Source organism: Mus pahari, chromosome 5, assembly GCF_900095145.1.
Source record: "Mus pahari chromosome 5, PAHARI_EIJ_v1.1, whole genome shotgun sequence".
NCBI lineage: Eukaryota > Metazoa > Chordata > Mammalia > Rodentia > Muridae > Mus > Mus pahari.
This window is the reverse complement of record NC_034594.1, coordinates 30644497-30668120: the sequence shown is the minus strand read 5'-3', so window position 1 is coordinate 30668120 and position 23624 is coordinate 30644497. Positions and strand designations below refer to the sequence as shown.

At 37.8% G+C, this 23624-nt stretch overlaps 1 protein-coding gene across 1 annotated transcript in view; it reads right to left on the bottom strand.

The window, feature by feature from the left end:
• Tmeff2 (transmembrane protein with EGF like and two follistatin like domains 2) overlaps positions 1–23624 on the bottom strand; it is a 255992-nt gene that overhangs the window by 105972 nt on the left and 126396 nt on the right. Inside the window, exon 5 of the mRNA XM_021197527.1 lies at positions 8135–8231. Within this exon, the coding sequence (XP_021053186.1) occupies positions 8135–8231 (97 nt within the window). The remainder of the gene's footprint in view (positions 1–8134; positions 8232–23624) is intronic.

Sequence of the window (23624 nt, the reverse complement as noted above, 5' to 3'; positions counted from 1 at the left end):
ACATCTCTCCAGTCAGTCTTGCTGGCTTGAATCAAGTTTTTCCTCCTGTGTGGGGGTTCTGGCAAGTTTTATTTTCCTCTCTGTGTGAGCTACAGTTTCTTTTTCTTAAAAAAATGAAGTAAGAATTATTGGTACATCGGAATTCATATGAGTGGTGTGCAAGTTAAAAGACTCCATAAGTCTAAATATTTAGGATAGTGTCTTAGCACCCAGGAGACACATTTGGGAAACTTCTGTCTATACTGAAGAATAAAATGAGAGGCCTATTTTTATACCCAAGACTGAGAAAATCAGCAACCCCCAAACTCTAAGAGGAATAAAGTGTGAAGGATTTGTTCAGTGTGTACCAATAGCTAGACAATGTTACATTTTTACTATTTCACTGATATTAAAATTAATATCACATCAGGATCAGTCTACAGCGAGTCTCTTTACACTAGTAAGAAGAGTGGAAATGGTTAAATTAATATAGGACCTCACACTGTGTTTAGAATTTTGTTTCCTTTGTTTTGTTATTTATAATTTCTTTATTTTATGCTATAATAAAAGTTGTATGATTGGTATTATGTAGCCAAAATAAATGGTGTGAACACACATAAGTGCACGTGAAGCTTGACAATCCGCCACTCTTCTGTAGATCCACAGTTGCAATTAAGTTTCTTAAGCACTGTGACATGTAGCAGAGTTGAATATGGAACCTGGGAAAATATCAAGACCTCCAAAACTTAAGTAAAAAGCCTTTTGACTGAGGATAGGTAGGTACTAGACATTGGTTCAATTTCAAAATTTTACATAACTTCATAAAATATAATTTCCTTTCTTTGGGAGGGTGGAACAGCAATGGGTTTTTAAGTGACTTTGAACTGTCTTTACTGAGTTATCTTCCTAAGTGACCTTGGGATCTTTTAGTTTCAGTTAAAGTTAGACTACTTGCAGCATCTGCAGTGAAATGTGTGGGTCATACATAGGGCATTTGTTGACACAAAGTATTAAACAATGATTTTTATCATTGTATTGTAGACACTACCATACTGACTTTGCCCAAGAAATACTGATCTAATATGATAATAATTGTGGAATCTGTGGGTCATACATAGGACATTTGTTGACACAAAATATTAAACAATGATTTTTATCATCATATGTTAGACACCACCATACTGACTGTGTCTAAGAAATACTGATCTAGTATGGTAATAATTGTGCTTGTAAATTTTACTTAATTATGTGAACCTTAGAGGTAGGCCTTATCCTTCTTGATACAGAAAAGAATAGAAATGCATAAAAGAAATAATAAAACTCATATATTTACATGCAGCTCTTCCTTTGCTAATAAATATAATCATTTTCCATGTGGAGTCACGGGACTAGAGCAGTAATTTTTAAAATCAAGCACTGATTTCTCACTCCCTTAAAAGCTTTTCAGGCCAGGAAACGCTAAAGGAAAGATCATGTCCTTCCCCTTCTATATGAATAGAAGCATTTGCAATTTTTAGAGATGACAATCATTCATTTTACCCTCCAAATGAGAAGCAAAGGAAGAGGAGTGTTACCTAGACCATGAGAATTTTAGACAATCACTCTAGAAACCATTGTGCGAGTTCCTCAAAAAAACTAGAGATTGACTGACTGTATGATCAAGCTATGTCATTCCTATGTGTAAACACAACCACTACTCACTCCACTCATGTGCGTTCTAGCCAGGACATGAAAACAGCACATGTTATTGACTAGTGACTCAGGTCACTGAAGACCCAGAAAGACAAATGCCATATCTTTCCACTCTAGTGTGGCACCAGCATCAAATCTTTATATTTGCATGTTGAATCTGTAGTGTGCATAGAATCCAGGAGAGTAGGAAGAAGTTAATGAGGCGGGGAGTAGGAAGGAAGAGCTTATTGGAGGAAGGAAGGTAGAATGCGGGTGACATGAAGGGGAGATATGAGGAGGTAGGCTAGGTGGGGAGAGGGATGAAAGGGTGGCTCAGAGTGGGGATGAGGGTTAATCACACTGAAGATATTTGAAAAAGCCATATGGAATCTTACTTTACAAAAGGCTCCACACATTGGGATGATACCCACCCCACAGAAGCCTTGGATTGTCCAGTAAAAAGCCCAGTGTCACGTAAGGGCTACCTCTCCCCAACTTCCTGGTCAGAAGTGTCTGAAAGATCCCCAAAAATAATACAGGCTATTAACATTGCTCTTGGGTGACTATTAGAAGTTGGTGGCTAAACACTATTGCTGAAGCTGTTACACTCTTCTGGTCACAGGACTTAGAAGAATCAAGATGGTACTGACCAGGACGTTTTCTTCATTCTGGCTAGTTTTCATGGCACTAGAAAGTGCTACTCAGACTAACAATAGCCTTACCTACCTGTGAACCTTCTGAGCTAAAATTATGGCCAGTGTGGCAAGATACATTCAATCAACAATATTACAAATAATAGATTTTCTAACCTGGACCTATGATATTCTTTTGTGTGTGTGTGTGTGTGTGTGTGTGTGTGTGTGTGTGTGTGTGTGTTTGCTTTTACCCATTGTCTTCATGAGTAAATTCATGATAGAAAGCAATTCTAATTTGGGTTCACAACATTTACCATTGTGAGGCCATAGCACAAAGGAAGTTGATAAAAAAGAACCACTTAGGTGAAGTCTGGATAAACTCAGTTTATCATAAAATTATGATTAATAAGCATGTTTTCCTTTATTTTATATACAACCCTATTTGGTATTTTCACCCAGAGATATCCAGTTTGTGGCAGCGGGTCTATTCAATGTTGGCCAGTAGTAGTTTCAAAAGAAGCCATTTTCTGTGTTTACTCAGAGTTGTCTTAATTTACCCTCTCAAATTTACAACCAGAAGGCACTGAAGTCAGCAGGATCTAATGTCTAATTTACTTATACGTATGGTGAACTCCAGTGCCAAGGATCATCCACGGCCATTGCCCTGTTTCAAATATTCATGAGTCTCCATGGTCCAGAATGCATTAAAGGAGGGAGTGATGCCAACAGTGCATGGTCTTCCTAGTGAGGAGGAGTCTCCTCGGATCAAAGGGGCAAGATGCTAACGACTTCAGACTAAACTGTCTTTGTGAGAGACGCTCATGAAAGGAATGCCACATTGTACACCCTGCTCCAATTACAGAACATCAGCGAAACAACAAAACAAAAAGCACTATGTGCTCACTCTTGTGAACTCAGGATACTGGGGTTGCTGATTCTCTGTCATTCCTTACCCCTGCAATCTGTCACCAGTATTTTATGTCCACGTGGGATAGTGTTTCAGGACTAGTAGGCCCTGTTGGTGCTTTCAGAGACAAAGGAGTGGACACTGAGAAATTAACAGCATTTGAGCCTATATAAAATTGCCAACGGTAGCTGCATAGCACATAGCACACATTACAAAAGCAAAGTTAAAGCAACACAGGAACTTAAATCAGTCACATAAAGCACCCCCATACAATAATCGAGGTTCTCCCCTTATGTTGTTTGTCAGTGGCTGCACCTGCTTCTAACACCTGAGCTCTCCTTCTTGATCCAGTCTGACACTCTGGAAATATTAGGCACTCAGCCAATTTCATACCCAGACATTCCTATGATCAGGCCCAGCTATCAACTTGCTTTTAAAAAATACATTAAATTAAGTATCAACCCCTGGGCTCTGAACTACTTTTGACTGACAGGACCAACGGAAAAAAAAAAAAAATTCCAGGCTAATTACTTCTAAGAACTAGTTCCCAGTGCATGGGGTTCCTAGTGACCTACTTTGGACTCACTGAGATAATTTATCAGGTACGATAATTAAAGGAATATAAAGCAGTGTCTAAAATGAAGCAACTATCAAAATTATTTGCTGAAATCATAAGTTCTTATTCCCAGCGCTATCAGCTGGGGTTCTATTACTTTGCAATGAGTCAGTTTTCTCTTATTTAGAAGCCATTCTTTTTCTGTATAAATTACATTTGGCAGGATGTATTTGAGATTCACTTTGATGTGTGAGTTTTGATTTTTTTTTTTCCAGTGAAGTTGTGAAGAGAATAATCTTCTAAGTACTTCCTGTTTTCCTTCCTTTAACTCCTCCCATGAACAAGCACAAATGTTCCTTTCTTCATCCCAGTGCTTCTAGTGTTTTGAAGTCAGTCTTTAATAAAGAACGGCTCTGATCCAGCAGAGGCCACTCTGCAATGTGGACAGTTTCTCTTGCTTCAATTTTAATTCTGCCTTTTGAAAGTCAGATCCATTTTTACACAGAAGTAAATACCCAGAGCGGAAGACACTTTTTTCAGCCAAGGTCTGCTTTCATATGGAGAAACATCATTTTCTAGTTTTCGCAGTCTTGATGTTTTCACAAGAAGAATAGGGCAGGAAAAGAGCCTCACATTGAAGCCACAGAACATGGCACTTCATCTCCCATCAGATTATAATCAATCTGTTCCCTCAGAACACAAGTGCTAAGTATCACGTGATTAGTGTCACAGCCTATCAACATCATTTTCTAACTCTTATTTCTGTCCCTGTATTCAGTTCTTTTACCATTTTTTTTTTTTAAATTTTGTTTGCCCATTTGCAGTGTGCTTTGGTTCTTAACTCAAAACCTCTCCTAACTGTGCAGTGTGATCAGCTGACCGTTCACTAGCTTTTTAATGCTAGCAAAATATTTATCTTTCTTTTGAAAGAGCTTGGAGGAACTAGGCTTAATCCCATAACAGAATGAAAATGTTCATATCCTAGGCCAGGTTTAAAGAAAGATCAGAATAAATTTCATACTTTTGTGTGTAATGGCATTTGTCATTAGTGTTTATTTATATCTAGTTATTGTTTCATGAAGTCAAGAGGGACGAAATTTGTATGCATGAAACTGCTCTTTAGTTGATGTCAAAGAAAAATATTGTGCTGTGTTCTTTATTACCACATGATCCAAGATAAATTTTATGTTTGCAAAGGATCCAGTCGTAGTCTCATCCCAAATTAATAGTGTCAAAGCTCTCCTGTTATCATGAGTATTCTATAGAACAGTATGGTCATATCACTCCCTGAGTGCTAACTATCTTCCTTTATAGTCTCTCTCATTCCATGCCTATTTAGCTTCATTTATTGCTTTTTCTCATGTCCTTCAGCTGTTTCCAATCTAATTCATGGCCAAAAAAATACAATATGTTAACACACAAAGGTATTTAAGTAAATGAAAATCAATGTACTCATGTCAGCACCACTCTTCATTGCTTACCTTGGACATTTTAAACACATTCTCTTTCAGCATTAACAACTTTCACTCTTGTCTGGGAAGTATAATGATGTTCTTGGCTCCCTGCCTCCGCAGTCTCTAATCTTCACAGCTATGGCCACTTAGTCCCCATCTGGAGGTTCAGGCTTATTCTGAATTTTGGAACTGATTTTGTCCCTAGGCTGGGGCATAAAAGATACCCTAGCCAAGAGATAACCGATCTAACATCCAGTCATCCTTCCCACTGATTTCATCTTGACCTTGCAAGAACACATATTTAGGCTATATTCCTTCTATCTCTGGTCACCAAGGCTTGGTCATCCATGGCAGGACCACTAAGTAAACCTGGTTTAGTACCTAATTAATCCTCCTGCTTGATGCCCAATTTCTGGAGACTGCCGTGATCATCCTGTCTCTTTCATAACAAGGCTATTTCTGAAGTCAATTTGTCATGCTAGGCGCCCATGGACAACTGCTTAGCCTTTCTGTTGCTACTAGTCTTGCACAAAATCCTTGAACTACATTTATATAGTTCATATTTTAAATTATGTACTTAGAAAGTGTAACTAACTGACAGTTAAAAACTGATAAGTATAAAGGTGAGAAATTGGAAAGAAAGTTTTAAAATTCTCTGCAAAAGAAATACATGTTCTTAATGGCTGAGCTATGCTCCAGCTACCCCCCACCATGTACAATGTTTTATAAAGGAAAATGATTGACAGCCTGAAGACTGATGGGAAAGTAGAAATGAAGCCAATGATTCTTTTAGTCAGTCATTTCTTTTAAAGTAGCATTTCCATAATCATTTAAGAAGTTTCTGAAAAATACTAAGTTTAAGTTCCACTTCACTGAAATTTTGATTCATTAAATTTAGGGTGAAACGCACTAGCGTCTTGAGGAAATCTGAAGAATATTTTCTTTAGAGCACCCCAGGCATCTTAATGTTGATAAATATACAGTCCAAAGGGTAAGAGATCATCAGAATTTCTTTTGAGATTCTCTAGACATATCAACTTTTCCTCAGCTAGTGCGTGAATCACAGATGTGACCTCCTGCTGTACAGTTACCCAAGGTGTTTGGTAAATCTGGAAAAGGCTACTGATGTCTACTTTTATGGATAGATGGTTATTCTGTCTGGCTGTTTCCTGGCAGTGTTCACTTGTAAGTGTCCCAGTTTACTCTCGTGGAATCTTTACCTCATTCTACATTAAAATGCCTCATAAGTGCCTTGTGTTTCATTTCTGCCAAAGCATTATTTTCATTCTTATTTAAAAAGTACCTCCTTTCCTTAAAGAGATTCTTTCTACTCTCAGAAGCTTATCAAAATGACTATTAGTAGCTCTTGATAAAGAGTTTTTCGTATTGAAGAATAGAATGGTTTTCTGTTTTCAGCAAAGATATGAAAGAGAGAAAGAAAGATAGGCGGGAGCAAGATGGAAAGAGGGGGAAGGAGACAGTTGAAGATGGGAGAAGAAGGAAAGAAAAGGAGAGGGGAGAGGGAGGGAAAGAGATGGAGACAGACAGGGAGAAAGATGGACAGAAAAAGGAAAGAGGAGAAGGGAGAGGAGGAGGAGAAGGAGGAGGAGGAGAAAGAGGAGAAGAAAGAGGAGGAGAAAGAGGAGGAGGAAAAGGAGGAGGAGGAGAAAAAGGAAGAGAAAAAGGAAGAGGAAAAGGAGGAGAAGGAGGAGGAGAAAGAGGAGGAGGAGAAAGAAGATGAGGAGGAGGAGGAAGAGGAGAAGGAGGAAGAGGAGGAGGAGGAAGAGGAGGAGGAGGAAGAGGAGAAGGAGGAAGAGGAGGAGGAGGAAGAGGAGGACGTGGATGTGGTGGTAGTGGTTAGGGTGAGAAGAGGAGTGAAAGGAAAACACTGAATGCTTCTTCAATATCCAGACACTCAATGAACTTCGTTAAATGATCAGACCAGGGCCAATGCATGCAGATGATATAGAAAGCTAAATATTTGCCATCCATTTAAAGTAATGCACACTATCGATTGTTCAGCTCACTTTATTAGAGAAATGGGATATTCTGTAGAGAAAGGGAAAAGCTGATGCAGGAGGGCAGCCTGGAGGTGTTTTGGTTTTGTTTGTTATGGTTTTTGTTTTTGGCTGAAGTATCTTTTCAGTTTGCCAGTGTGTATGCACATGTGTCCTGTTTTATATCTGCAGTTATTCAGACTCACAATCCTGCAGTTCATGTTAGCAATTGCTGTGGTTTGAACACTCTCTTAACATGCATGTTTAAATTCTGCACATTGAACTGTATTAGTGAGATGGTTAGGGGAAGGTGATTAGGTCATGCATGCTAAAACCTCATTGGTTATTTACTTACTAATTAATTAACTAATTAATCCTTCTAAAAAAGAAGGCCATAGAGGTCCCTTGGTCCTTGTAACTCACCCTTGTGAGGCAAGTACTGTCTTTAGGAGTCAGACCCTCAGCAGATGCTACGCCTTCTTCCGAGCGGATATTGGACTTTGTAGGTTCAAGAGGGCTTGACAAAAGTTTCTGCTATTTTCAGATACCCACTATGTGGTAATTTTGTTATTCCAAACTAAAGAAACATGGAAGTTATCTGTTGTTTCTTGGTGGGATTTTTTTTTAAAAGAGATATTCTAATAAATATGATTTCCCTTTCTGTCCAGGAAGACCAACCATTTTGGGGTTCTCAGTGATAGTTCTGTTTCCTATGCAAGCATCTGCTTGCCTGAACCACCTTACAACCTGGCTCAGGAAACGACAGCACTTACTCCTTACTGCCTTGGCAAGTCAGAAGAAAACAGAAACTCTAACAATGTGATGCTTGAAAAAGTAGCTACTGAACAATGACACGACGACAACAACAACAACAACAACCACGACAACACCCTTAATCGCTGACATCATTTTGAGAAACCAAAGCAGCCTCTTACCAGACATCCTCTGCATCTTCATCACACTCTGCACCAAACTGGCAAATGTCACAGGTGGATGTCTCCTTCTGACTGGTCTCTCCAGAGCCTTCATGGACTGTGGGACAGAAATCATACATGAAGGGCATGCAGACAGGTGTGCACGGTACCAACAATGCTGGGAGAATTCCCTGTCACAGTTACTGCTTCCAGATGGGTTCGCTTATTACTGGACTTCATGAAAAGGGCACATTTCTCCCCTTTCTTCCTCAGTTTAAAAGATGTCACCAACACTGTGGTACTCATGGGAACAGAGTGAATACCTCTGCCCTTTTATAAGTGGCATAGCCACAAACAAGAGTGCATATAGTGGTTTTGAAAACCGCTTGGCTAATAAATACGAGAGTTGTTTCATTAAAAGGGATTTACACTGGTCTCTATAAATATTTATGAAAAATATTTTGCAGTTTTTCATTTTCTGATTTCTGCTTTTTCAAGACAGTGTTTCTCTCAATAGTCCTGGATATCCTGGAACTCACTCTGTAGACTAGATGGGGCTCAACCTTAGAGATTCACCTGCCTCTGCCTCTTGAGTGCTGGGATTAAAGGGGTCACTATCGCCTGGTTATTTTGGGTTTTCTTATTCCCTAAGTTTACATTTTTTCATTCAAAGGGTTGCAATCTTTAAAATGTTAGATGAGTAGTATTATTTGATGCTTTTTTCTCAACCCTATCCTTTTATGTACTTATAAAGAAATCATATTGATTGTATGTACTTAAAAATAACTTTCAATTTAAGTCTTATTGTGTATGTGTGTATATACATGCATGCATTTGTATGCATACACTGTAGTGAGTTGGGGTGCCTGTAGCAACCAGAAGATGGTGTCAGATCTCTTAGAGCTAGAGTTATTGGTGAGCCACCAGATCGAAATGCTGGAAGTTGACTTCTACCTCCTGAAAAAAGAGAAAGGACTCTCGTTCGAGGCCAGCCTGGTCGTCTACAGAGTGAGTTCCAGGACAGCCAGGACTACACAGAGAAACCCTGTCTTGAAAAACCAAAAAAAAAAAAAAAAAAAAAAAAAAAAAAAAAAAAAAAGAAAGGACTCTCAACTATTGATCCCTCTCCAGCCACAACTTTTATTTTTATATGGTTGTCTTGAGTTAGGAACCAAGTTGTATTTAAAATATTAAGGCAGCTACTGATTGATATTGGTCCTTTTGCTTGACAGTATAAATATGAAACTGGCAAAATGTAAACAAATCAAAAATTAGCATCACAAGATCAGCACAAAATGATGTTAAGAAAGAAAGAAAAAACATTCTACTGATTTGACTGCAAAGCTGAGTAACACCTCTGCAGTAATGGACTACTGTGTACTCAGTGAGAACAGGAAAGTTGAAAAAAAAACAGCTTTACTTAAAAATGAAACAATATAACAACCTGATTAGTACAAGTACAATCAGTTTTCCCGGACAGAACATACACTTTTCCATAGTGTCCAGACACCAAATGATTTTTAAAGAGACCTTTTGCCAGAGATCACATGATTTCAACAGAAAGGTGTCATAACTCCTTCATGGATCTCAGGAACATCTTATGAAGAAATAATTGACTAATACTCTTGGCCCCTTACGTCCAAACTTCTTTTGCTATACTATCATTTCTCCTTATTTTCTCTTTGCTTCTTCTTTACCAGTTTATAATTTTTTACTATTTACAAAAGTAACTATCTTTCTTGATTTCAGTTTATTGCTTTGAAGAGAAATGATTTCATGAATAATCAAACACAAAGGGCCCAGAATGCCTGTGGGAGAGTTCTATTTTATGGCTCTGTCAAGAAATCTGGGAATGGACTCTAAGGTAATCAAGTTTTTCTTGTGTTTGTTACTATGTTCAAATGCTATCTTTCTATTTCCACTGTGTAGTCTTAACTTGTGTTTAAGTTATGAATTAAATGGCTCACTTTCATGGCAAACATATTGATGCTATTGCTTTTAACATACAAAGTTTAGGGGAAAACTTCCCTCTGAGCTTCTGGGGGAAAAGGAATTTAACTCTGATAAAAAAGACAATAGTTACATCAATCTACCCTACCAGTCTAGTACAGCAAGGCCATTAGAGTGGACCATGGGGATTGGAGAGAAGCTGAGGCCTTACCTCAGGGGAGAATCAGAGCCTAGGCTGGTATCTTTATTACTTTCTTATTATTAATTCAACACAGAAGCTGCTAATGGGAGTGAGCCTTTTAGTGTTAGCAGGATTAGCAACTCCCAGGCTACAACTTCCCACCACTCAGGAAACATACAGCAGTGAAGGGAAGGTGCCTAATGATGGGAGAAAGCACTTAGGAGCAGGAGCACTGTCTTCAACAGCTGAGATCCTGGCTTAGGTATCTACTGGAAGAAATGGAGGGGGACATTTTGCTAACTCATCAAGACTGGCCATGGCACTCTTACCTGAAGCTACACTACAATCCACAGAAAGGGAATTTTGGGTAGAAATGCCATGTTTGGCAGTTTTCTCACAGGGAGGAATAATTCAGAGTAAGATATAGCACTCTAAATACATGGCAAATAAAATGTGAATACACAAAGTCATCCACAAGAAAACTAAAGAAAATATTTCCTTTCTAACAGTTAAACCACAAAAACAAAGCCCTCAAGTTGGACCACTGAGTTAGATTCTATCTGACGCAACACCCAGAAGATATCGGCAGCGTCAAGCGCCTTCATCATCTGGCACTGGAAATGCACAGGGGCATCTAGGGGTGCTGTTAAAATACAGAGTCTTTCTTCTTCAACAGGTGTGAGGAGCAGCTTCATCTTCTTCATTTCTTACAGCCCAGGGTGCTGGGGAAGTTGTCCCACAGACCACAGTTGGAGGAGAAAGAGCAGCACCGTGCATCATTTCAAAACACAATGTACAAGCTAAGCTACAAACTAAGCTATCCGTGGGCAGTGAAAGTGAGTCAGAGCCAAAATCCCTGTAGCTATTGTAACAGTCTACAGTAGACTAGAGAACATCAGTGTGTCTTACTTAGCATAAGAATAAGCTGTATTATATAACAATTTTCTCATCATACATAGGTCCTTACACAGAGGCCGGGACAGGAACTGTAATTCTTAATAAAGGTCACAGACATACAAGCTGGCAAACCACTGATTTAGCACCTGTTATAAGCTCAGTAAATGTGCACTACACCGGACTGTTTTCTTTTTTGCCTTCTTCCTACATTACTAGAGACAGTAATGCAAAGGATAAATGCTTAATTGTTTGTATCCATATAATGATTGCATGGGAACGAAGGCAAGTGTTCCCCTAAGTTTTACCTTCACAGGGCATTTACATTTTAAACTCTTCATTTTGAGCTGTAAAGTAGAATAATTATATCAAAAGGGTTTTTTACAAGTGGTCGAAGGGAATTCAAGGGACAAGAAAGGTTTAGCTCCTGAAGACACCAGGTATTTGATACACTATTCTTGACTGGAAACCTATATATTCCATTTCAGAAAGTTTGGAAATGGAGAAGTATAAGAACTGATTGGATCTACCACTTCTAATCTCCTTGCTCTCCTAGCTTCTCCTAAGGGCAGTTACATTCCTTCATCTTCACTTTGTTCTGGCTCTAATCAGGTGTTTTCACTGGCCCTACACACTGACGTGGCCCAGAGCCCTGTTCTCTGCCTTTCTCACTGTCACGCCTCCACTTATAATGCTTTTAACCTGGGGGGGGGGGGGTGATACTCAAACAGTTTTTCAATATTCATTCTGTTGAGAACCTAGAAATCGACATTTAGCAACACACTCAGATCTAAAGGCAGCTTTTTGAGTTTGAAGAATAATATCAAGACATAGTGAGCCATCTACTACTATCTTAGTAAGCTTCCTTATGTTCCTTCCCTGTTACCATACTTCCTGCCACTACCCTGTTTGTATGTGGGCAGGTGGGGCATCTGTTCTTTGTCACCGCAGTATAATTTTAACTGTTCCAGAATGTAATGTTAATGGAAACAGACAACATACCATCTCTGGGATGATCTTTCAATCACAATTTTCAAAGTCAGGTGGTTGGCTTGTATCACTAGTACTCATTCTTAGAAGTTTAATATTACTTTGAATACTGTGTGGCAGCTTATCTATCCACTCTCCTATTAGAGGACAGGTAGACATTTGGAGCTATTAACTGGTAACTATTACTGGGCATCATTGTAGCTCTAGAGCTCATGGTAGACTATGTAATTAGTAGGCATGAGTCTATGAGTTTTATCTACAAATACACACACACACACACACACACACACACACATACTGGGGCACATTGGGAGGAAGACAGAAAAGATAAAAATTATAATTTAGTATTCATTGACAAAAGCATGTATAACTAGTTTTAGCTATTATTTGTGTTTCTACATGATGTTTGCCTATGTGTATACCTCCGTGTGTGAATGCAGGTGTGCACTGTACCATGGCTGCCTATGCAAGTGGTCAAAGAGTCTAAGGGTTTGGTCTTTGCATTCTGCTTTTAGCCAGGATTCCTTTGTATTTGTTTGTTTTTCCTATGGTTTGGTCCAGGATGCTGGCTGGTGAGCGTTTAGGCATTCTCCTCTCTCCACTTTCTATCTCCACACGGAAGCACCGCGGCTCAGATGACTGGGTTTCCATGTGGGTTCTGGGTATTAGAACTAGGTCCTCATGCTTGCCCAGAAAGTACGGGTTACTTGCTGAGCCATGTCCCCAGGCCTCCAGCACTCCTATGAACACCATTTTATGCATATGTTTCTAAGTCTCTTGAACTATTTCACAGCAGAAGTTTTACTGTCTCAAAGTAAAATATTGTGGCTGATGGTGTTTTACTTTTATTCTCAAATTTGGGGATGTGTTAATATATATTTTGGATCTGAACATTTGCTCAGATACGTCTTGTAATTTTTTCCTTCCTTAAATGTGAGCAGAAGTGTTTATTTATATGAAACCAACATTTTCCTTTTCTGACTTTTATTTTTATGTCACGTTTAGAAAGATTTCTCCTCAAAGGTTAAACCTCTCTGCCTTTATAACTGTTAAGGTTTAGTTTTAAGCTCAGGTTTGTGATCTACCTCAAATTGAGTTTTGTGTTTCATGCGAAGACTGAGAATCTTTCTCCCACAAGTGTGATTTTCTCTTGATCTGTAAATGTGATAAGATGCATTAATTTTCACATGTTAAACTAACCTTACACTCTTGGGAAAAATCAAGCCTGATTTAGTATATTGACTTCTTAATATGTTACTGGATTTCATTTTCTATTATGTTCAGCATTTCTGTACCTGTTATGCTTTGTTGTAACTCTAATTTTCTTTTCTAGTGTTCCGCATACTTTGTTTAGGAGTATAGACTACATAGTGTACATAGTCTACACTGAAAACAGGCAGAAGTGCAGGAAGAGGATGCCTTGTCCGGTGCTTACTATTCTCCAATACATATGATTTTAACTTTTCATAAAGATTATTAAAAGGCATTTCTTGTAAACAATATATGTTTGAGTCATTAAAAAAACAGTTTGAGTAATTTTGTGTAAACATGAGTGTTCAGACACTTATTCCACCTTAACGACTAATATACAAATATACAGGTTTTGAAGCAAGCTTGTATTTGGTTCATATTTTCCATCATGATGTTTTATCCCTCTTTTCCATTTTGTGCGTTAATATTTGTTTATTTATTTTTGATGGATTAATAATTTTATGAACTTTATTTTATCTCATCTAATGATTCTTGGGATGGAGGCTGCATTCCTTTATGTTATTAGTTTGATAGTTACTCTGAAATAACAATATGCATCTTTAATAATCATAATATCCCCTTGTTTTAGCAATCAAAAGAGTACACTTCTAATGATTCTCTCCTAAGCTTTACACTGTTATGATCATATACTTTCTTTGTATCCTCATGATAAAAATTATCAATATATGGAAATTTACTTTAATGGCCATCCTGCTCTTTTCTGTTAGTTTAACAAACAAAATGACAAATAATTCATTACTAATGCTCTGTCAATCATTCATAAATGGTTGACTTTGGACCTAGGTGTGCCCTAACTCTTAAAGATTTGCCTCGAGTACACATTCTTCATGGAAAACACTCCTGGAAAAAATCATCTCCAGAGCAGACTGCATCATTTGTAGCCATTATTTCGTTCTTATTTCATAATGAAAGTACTATATGCTTCATGCCACAGCTGTCTGACCTGTAGTTCTCTGATACCACACTTTGCATTCTGATGTGAGCTGGCACTGAAGTGTGACAGCAACAGAGAACGCACTGACTGGAAGCTGTGAGAAAGCCATCGTGTGCACTTGTCCATTCTGGCTCTTTCTGTGTGTATAAAAGACACATGATAAAATATGTGCTGTTCGTTCAGCCAGCTCCAGAATGAGAAGATGTATGGGACAGGGTCACAGCTGACCACAGCAATGAAGGAAGAAATATGCCATAGACACCTCAAGCTTCTGAGACTCTGAAGTCATTTGTAACTGTAACTTTACCTATGGAAAACAGACTAATAAATCACTGGCTGGTGTTATTAATAAATTCCAAAGTCACAAGCATTCTCATGCCTCAGATTCTGCTTGTTTTCCTTATCTACACAACACTTGGCCTACTTGATTCCCTCATAGTCTGTCTTTGTATCTTTCATCATTTTCCTTTATTGCCAGCATATGCTCTACAATGGTTAAAGCATGTTTGCTCTGTTGCACTTTGATTTTCTTCCCAGTCATTGTACAATTTCCATTTTCTCTCCATTAAGCTTTAGGTCAGCATTTTGTCCCATGTATAAGATGTGTTGTTTACATTAAGCATAACATCAACATTAAAAATATTATAAACATATCCAAGTAAAAATATTCTGTGCATTGAGTATCAAATGATCCTTTTAACTATCAGATAGAATTAAAAAAATAAAAGAGATTTTGAGGTTGAAAATGTGACCCACAGGTAGTTTCAAGCCCACTCCAACTATTATGAAGCTGGGAAAAATATCGAATATTAGATGTATTCTATGCAAACTCTAATATGATTAGTTTTGAACAATTATAACAGTGCTTTTCTCCTTCCATTTATAGTCAATAGGAATTTGATCCCAACGTAATTCTTGGTAGACTTTGAAGGTTTTTAAAAAAATCTTTTACCAATATAAAGAGTTAATAAATGATTTTATTCAGTGAATCTGTAATAACTGTCATCATCTTGTTACTAAATTATAAAAATGATTTTTATTTTGGAAGTTCTATAAATATGTATGTCCTCATCACAAAATTGCCAAACTGAATTCACCCTCCAATAGACGGTAGACTCCATTTATAGATCAGGAAGGCAGTTATTGGAAAATATACACTCATTCTTGAATTTCTACAACTTGCTTATTTTGTATTCTTTGGGCAGTTTTCCTCTCAGACATGTTTATCACATGCTAGTGAGTTGTATGTAACAGTTAACATGATACATGTTAACAGTTCCTAGAGGCTGAGAACGTTTTAAGTTGTTTTGAGCCACACACTACTATATTTTGTGTTTTCAGAGTTCTCTCTAGAAATCCCAGTATGAATTTCAAGAAAATAAGAAGGAAATATTTTCCCCTTTTTTATGCTTTGCGAGGCTATTCATCACTTGGATAACAAACTGCTACATATTGAAGTGCCAGAGTAAGACGGGTGGCTCTCTGATTGACTACTGCAGAGCTAATTCAATGTAACGCTTTGCATGTATCCACATCATACCTCACCATATGCTAATGCTTTTAGGGAGAGAATATATCATTGTTATTTCCATTGAATACATACTATTCATAATTTAATACAAAGACATAAAATCACATGCAATTTTAATTGATTTAAATATCCCAAACCAAAGATGGCTAAAACTATACTTATACAAAGTGCTTTAAAATTCTAACGCAACTTGAAAAGTGCAAGACACGTTAGTCTTTTTTAAAGATGCTATTACAGAAATTTTAGTTTTTTTTTTTTTTAACATTTTAGTTTGCTAGAACTTACAAGTTTGTTTAGTAATTACATATAACTTCTTTACTTCACAACATAGAAAAATAACTTGGAGATTAGTACAGCGCTACCGTGTTGAGATGTTTCTACTGCCATCATTTAAGTAGACTGACCTAACGTAGTTCCATCTGTGTTAGCAGTAAGGACCATTACTTAAACAAAGCAAAAAGAAAGACAAATGAAATCAAGAAAGAGGAGGAAGGAAGGAAAGCCAACAGCCAAGTAAGTCTGTTTGACAGCTCTAAGTGAGACTCAGAGCTACTTGCTATGCCATAGCTTATGAAATGATATCATATCAATTATATGGTAATTATAAGCAAAAATAGTCTTATTATTCAAAGCATAATTAATACAAACCATCCTATGAATATTCATATGAAAGAATTTGAATTCTTCTTTAATGAATGTTAGAAAGATGAGAAGTTCAGTTTTTCAATATTTTATGAATATTAGTCTGGGCTACCATAGGCTACGGTGGTCCCCAAGTTTTTATCAGAAGTACATGTGAAAAGCCTAGAAGTTACTTGGTGGAAACAATGAATGAGACCATTGTTGTACAGAGTGGAAAACAAGGTGGACAGAGAATGAGACAGGAAGTAGATTGTTTCAGACCAAGAAATGGATTTCTGTGGAAGTGAGATGAGGCATCAATTCATCTGAGGGGAATGATAGCATAGACAAGTTCAGATTTTGCCGGTAGAGAATGGGGCAAAATTATACAAGTGTGTCCTAGGAAGGAGACTGGATTGGTGCAAAGTTGAGTGTTGTTAACAGAAATAGGAACATATTTTTCTGTAGAAAGAGGGGAAGGTTAGTAACGTTGGGAGGAACTGCCACTAAAAATAGGTGAAACAGGCCTTTTCTGAGAGGAGTGATAGGAATTTTATCTGTTCTGTCTCTGTCGATCATGGCAATCAGTTAACATGATACAGTTATAAACGGACGATGTAAAATACTGCCAGAGATAGGCTGTGACTAAAGTAAGACCAACGTCTTTCTAAGTCTTCTCTGCAAATTTGCCTTATCAATGAAGTTTTATAATTAATAAATACAATGAATAAAAATATATGTTGATTAAGTACACTTCTGCATGTTTTTAGTCTAGAGTTTTGTGTTAGTAGTATGGATATCTTTTGTAATGCACAGAAGTTTCCATTCATGTATAAAAGCTAATTGCCAACTTTATTAGCTTTTACCTACTTATTGTTCATTTTATTGGAGCCTTCATAGTCAAGTAGAATGCTAGGTACCCTGTTTGTGCCCTATTATGCAATGCCATCACCACTGCATACTTCAAATCTCATCATTTTCCTTAAGCTTTAAGGTAACTTTCTTTCTTTCTTTCTTTTTCTTTCTTTCTTTCTTTCTTTCTTTCTTTCTTTCTTTCTTTCTTTCTTTCCTTTCTTTCTTTCTTTCTTTTTTTTTCTTTTCTTTTTTAAAATATGGTTCCCACATCTCCTTTTGGAAAAAAAATATTAAGGTAACTTTCTATGGAGCTGATCTCTGCATTCCCAAACTTGCCTTTATCAGATGTATAACCTATGTATCCCACTGAAATGAAACTCAGATCATGGCATTCAAAGTTGGACACAGCCCACAGATCTGCATTCAGGCCTACCACTAGGAGAGTGTGGAGAGATGATTTCTTCAGCCCCAGATTTTTTTCTGTAATAAAGCATCCTGATGATTAGCTTAGCTCACAGGTTGGGGTGAGGAGGGTTAAACAGGAGAAACGTGCAAATGCTTCTAAGTTGCTTTGACACCCAAGGTGTTAACGTTCAGTAGGTGTTGAAGGTGAAGCAATATCATTCTCACATTCCAAGGGAGGGTATTGGAGGAAGTTCAAATGGCCCAGCATCTCTCATGTCCATCCTTGGACCACTGAGTAAATTTATAGCGGTGACTTAACATTTTGTGAGGACAAAAATTAGCAATATGACAACAAAACAAGGAACAGAAATGCTAAATTTTTATAGGAGGTCTTACAACAAACTAACCAAATTATGCTCCTTGGTGAAATAACTACAAGGCCTGAGGGCAGGCCAGATGAGTGGAGAAGTTTGGAAGTAGATGGCTTCCAAAGCCAAGCTCTTTATCATGCAATGGACCTGGGAATAAAGATTGCATTAAGGATCTATTCCTCTATTTTGTTTTGGATGAAGACAAGAACGGAATCAAGAGCCTTCTCCACTTCCTTTAGAACTATCCTCTTTCTGGTGGTCCCTGTCCAGTGGTTGCCTGACAGTGTTATCATCTTCTGCATCTATAAGATAGTTGCAGACAAAATTTATAAAGAAAACAAAAAGCTTAGTTAATTATATAACTTATTCAGATAAGTAGGCCAATGAAATAAAAGAATAATAGTAAAAAGACAATTTTGAGAGGTCAGAGCATTTTATAAAACTCGCAGCTACTGCAACAATTATTTTAAATGGCCTGCAATATTTTCCAGACCACTTCTGCTATTACGGCAGAGCCCTTGGGTTTTTTTTTTTTAATTTTATTTATTAAAATGAGCCATACTCTAGAAACATTGGGGACAGGATGGACATAGTGTTTATGATGAGGTTAAATAGTTGACAGATTCACGACTTCTGCTTATTCTCTGATGGGAGATCTTGCTTTCTTTTCTTTGCTGCCGGCTCCAGTCACTTGAGTCTGTCTGTCATCTTCTAGCTCACACCTGCCCCTTGAACACAGCTTTGTAGTCTGTGACTATGGGTCTACCTCTGCGGATTGCTAAGCCCCTCTTTGATACTTCTCCCACTTCTGTACAGCCAAGGGAGGCAGCCCTGGGACTGAAGACAAAAGTTCTCATATACATTAGTTCAAATAAATATACCAATAAAGACCAACAGGAAAAGAATGTATTCTCAAGTTTATAATGCAGATGGTCAGATTTATTTTATTTGAAGTATGAAAGAAAACATGACCATCTTACACAACCAGGAAAACCAAAGAAAATATAAACTAAAGCAATCTGTACAATGGTCTGTGGAATTCAAAGAGCTAGGATAGGTTACAACTTAGCTAAGGTGACTGACTTTAAAGCCATTGACAGAATCCTGAGCTCAGTATAAAGTGAAAAGAATTAGTTGTAGAAAATTATCTGGGTATTGAAAAGGCATGAACATTAGAGGGGAATTTGTTGCCATGAAGTGGTCAAGTCATCCAAAAAGAAATTGATAAAGTTTATAAAACTAACAATATTTTCCTTATAATCCTGTGAGGCCAGCTTTGCAAATGTGGTATTTTCTAAGAAGTAACTTTCATTCAGGTCTGTGTCAAAATTTATATATACTTCAAAATTGAACATTTACACATACTTTAAGACAACAAATCATGTTATTTTTTCATATTTTAGCTGCATTTGGCAAAGTGATACCTTCAAGTCTGGGGAAAATGCAGCTGTTACAACCACATGCCTGACAGATATGGCAATTAGTTCGTTGTCTTATGATTGTTTTAAAATGACAGAATTTAGGGACATATTTTTTTTTAAGTTTTCAGTATACAATATGATTTATACCTGTGAGCTAATAAAAATATACTGATGTATAGGTTAAATCCAAGAAGCAGACACTTGATAGGTCAGAACACTTGTCCTAGTATAACATGTGTGCTACACTGACAGAGTAAATAGCAAAATAAAACACACTGAGAGAGAGCTCACCTAGTGCTCAACTTTAAGACAATTTTCACTGTTTAGAAGGCAAAAAACATTCCTAACAAATACTGCATATTGTCAGTAAAAAATGTGAATGACATCTTAAAAATACCAATGGAGTTAAGAAAGAAGCCATTTGAGTTCAAAGCCTCTGCTGCTTAAAAATAACTTTTATACAAAAGGTTTCATGACTTATCCCCAGTCAACAACTCTCCCCTCACCTCTAGCCCGTGTTATTTACACTGCTATGGGGTGTATCTCTTCCTCAAGGATGTCCCACTGGTTGCTATCACTGTCCATGTGAGCTGTCTCCTTCCTGTAAGGCTGATTCAAACTGTAATATGATTCAGAGGTGTCTCTGCCCATTCAGGAAGGATAGGCTCGCTGTCTCTCTTCATCCATTGCTGTTAGGGTGTTTGTACTCTTAATAATTGTATCTTGAGCCATGCTACTTTTTAAATAAAATAGTCCTTTAATATGTATAATATTGTTTTGCTTGCATGGGTGTACGTGCATGATGTACATGCCTGTGAACGTTGGAAGAAGGCATCAGAACTACTGGAATTGGGGTTAAGACGTCTGTGAGCCGTGTGGGTGCTAGTAACTGAAGCTGTGTCCTCTGCAAGAGCAGTTAGCGCTCTTAACTGCTCAGTCATTCCTCTCCCTCTATCAGTTATCCAGCTTCCTCTATCAATTATCTATACTCTTAGTAATTATTATCTTTGCAGATTTCAGATTTCAGGTCTGATCTTCCATTGTCCCAAAAGATCTTAAGGATCAAATCCTTTGTCCCTCTTCCATTTCCTTCTTCTTTCTACCTCTGTTGTGCTGTGTGTTGAACCTAGAGTCTCAAGTATGCTGGCCAAAAGTTCTCTTTCTCCCCAGTCTGCGTTCGATCTCACACCCGTCATAGCACAAAGCTGAAAGTAGAAGCATCACAGAACGGCCTTTCAGAATCTGTGAACTTTGAGTCAAAGCACACTTAGATGGTTATATTGAAATTGAGGTGTCTGTGTTAGTGTGAGGTCAGTGTTAAGAAGAGCGATCAGGATGCCCCAGTAGTCATTACTAACGTTGTCATCTAACTGCCTGTATATAGTTCAATATTACAGTTTCCAAATGTTCTGTGCACAGTGATACAGGTCAGACTTGGGCTGCAGCATTCAATTGCAAGTGTCAGGCTCTACAAAGCACTCCCTCCTTCCTTTGTGAAGGGCACCCGAGAAAGGCAAACGAGGAGGAGAGAACAGGAGGTTTGTGTCAGAGAATAGAAAAAAGGAGCACTTGAGGAGAACTGACCAGCTCTTCTGACGTGTTGGTTACATGTATAAAGTCAATAATTGGTGACACATCTTTTCACATCCCTGAGTGATCACAAGGGACAAAGTCAACTACTTTGACTTAGAATATGAGACCCCCCTGCAGTGGACTTGTAATGAGAGCAGGAGATGAACTACAGTACCTCTCTGCCACTAAGTTCAGGTGGATGAATGTTGCTACCCACAACTGTGCATAAGCTAGCACAACTTGAGTGTTAGGTGAAAATGTTGAAAGCCACTGGGATACCCTTGATTTTCTCCCTTCAATTTCACCAGCAACCCCTGTTTCTTCAACTCCCAGAGTTAACGCTCATCGAGAGACTATGGAAAGGAAGCCAGCTACATGACCACATGGAGCAGAACACCACTGATGTGAACTCCGACAGCTTATCAAGTATAGGGAAAAGTTACATGAGTGAGGACCTGTGAGTAAGGACTTTGTGTCAGATGTGGTGGTCCTGGTCTGTAATCCTGGTACTAGGGAGGCTGAGCTAGGAAGACCACCTGAATTTGAAGCCTTGTTGGGTTACAGTATGAGAGTCTGTTTAAAAAAAAAAAAAGAATAAAAGGCAGATTACTAGTTGATGGAATTGTTAGTGGCTTTAAAGTGACAATATGGAAAGGAGCAAGTCTTCTACTCTTGTCTGAGGATCAAATGTAGAAGTGGAGGAATCTCCAAGGGGAGTGTGATACTCTTATGGGGAAAACCCAGGAAGATATTGCTGAGACATGTGGTACTTTTGGCCTTATTCTTTCAGTAGAGCTAGTAATGTTAAACAATTACCAAAAATGAAAGAATGTACTAATGTTTTGTGCCACTCAACAGCCCAATTTTATTTCTCCATAGCACACAGGAAACCTCTTAAGAATCATTAGAATTTTGGAAGCTACAGTTACATACACGTTTTAAGCAATTTTAAAGACTTCATATAAAGATCAAATTTTAGCTGACTCCAGGTTTCCCCCAATGGAAAAGTGTTTATTTTTATTTTTCCCTATTTCAAAACACACCCTTGCTTTTTCACCCAATTTATAACCACACAACGTTCATACTGTTGCTTTACTTTACTCTCCAATGCTGCCTGGAATTCTTAATGCATATCTATATTTTTAGATCAGAAAAAATGAGTAAGAAGTTCTTTCCCTGAAAAATATAGAGTGTGACTCAAAGAAAATGATAATGAAATGAAATACTTAAGGCCTCGTGAAGTATTAATAAGCAGCAACTAAATTTGTCTCTATGCTTGAGTCTCTAATTTTGTGTCTCTGAAGTGGTGGTCTGATGAGGTTGTGCCCACGCATGTGGGCAGCGATTTTTGGATGGAAGAGTAAGGGGGCAGAAGAACTGACTGCATGAGGTAGTACCTGGTGACTAGTCCTGTTTTTCCTGAATTGTGCCCATTTTTGAGGATAACCACCTCCACTCCAGAGATTCCTTCCACTAACAAAGTCAAATGCTCGAATGGAGCGCTTTCTGTACTGGTTTTTAAATTCCATGTCAGAAGCTTGGGTTGTATTTTTTGACAAATATCCCACTCCTCCACTGCTCCCACACTGTATGCCCAGCAGTTCAGAGAAGAAGGTTATTAACCACATGTTGTAGTATAACAAGGAACTCTAAATAGAGAACCAGTTTTGCTTTACTGTGAAGGGGGTCATAGGTGTCAAGGACTTACTTGTGTACTGATGGAGTGGTACAAAGAAATGGAGAAAAGATTTCCTTCTGGGGACGAGCTACTTAGTGGATAATATATGTTTTAAAGACCACTCCCTATTTTGTATCAGCTACACCTGTAAGAGGTCCATGGCAAAGTGAATGTCCTATACCCAGGGTCTCCAAGTGCAAATGACTATTGATCGTGAGAACTCTGTGAGTGGGAACAAAGGCAACAGTGCCATTTGAATAGTATGTTTTGAAAAGCAGGGCTCACATGAGTTTAAATGCAGCTGGGAAGTATTTTTTTAAAAAAAAAAAATTACTTTCATCTTAACTCCTATTTAAAAACCTGAGACTATATGTGATCAGGAGACTACATCTAGATCAGAAATTAAGTTTAGCCTTCAAACTCAAGCACATATTAGAAGGCAGTTGCATTCTTGCTGCACAGAAATGTACATTCAAATGCCGACTCATTTGTTTGGCACATCTGTTAAACGATACAATATCCATACCTACGATTACTCCAGAGATCAAATTAAGAACATTTCTCATTTCCTGGTTTGTCTCTGAGGAAAACATAAGAAAACAAATGCTAATCAAAAGATTAATGGGCTTCTCAATGCATAATATATTAACTACAACTCAAACTTTACAAAACGAAATGAAATACAATAGAATAAGGTGTTCTTGATGTATTCCTGCTAAATATTGCACAGGTTTTAGCTGCTTCTTCTTCTTCTTCTTCTTCTTCTTCTTCTTCTTCTTCTTCTTCTTCTTCTTCTTCTTCTTCTTCTTCTTCTTCTTCTTCTTCTTCTTCTTCTT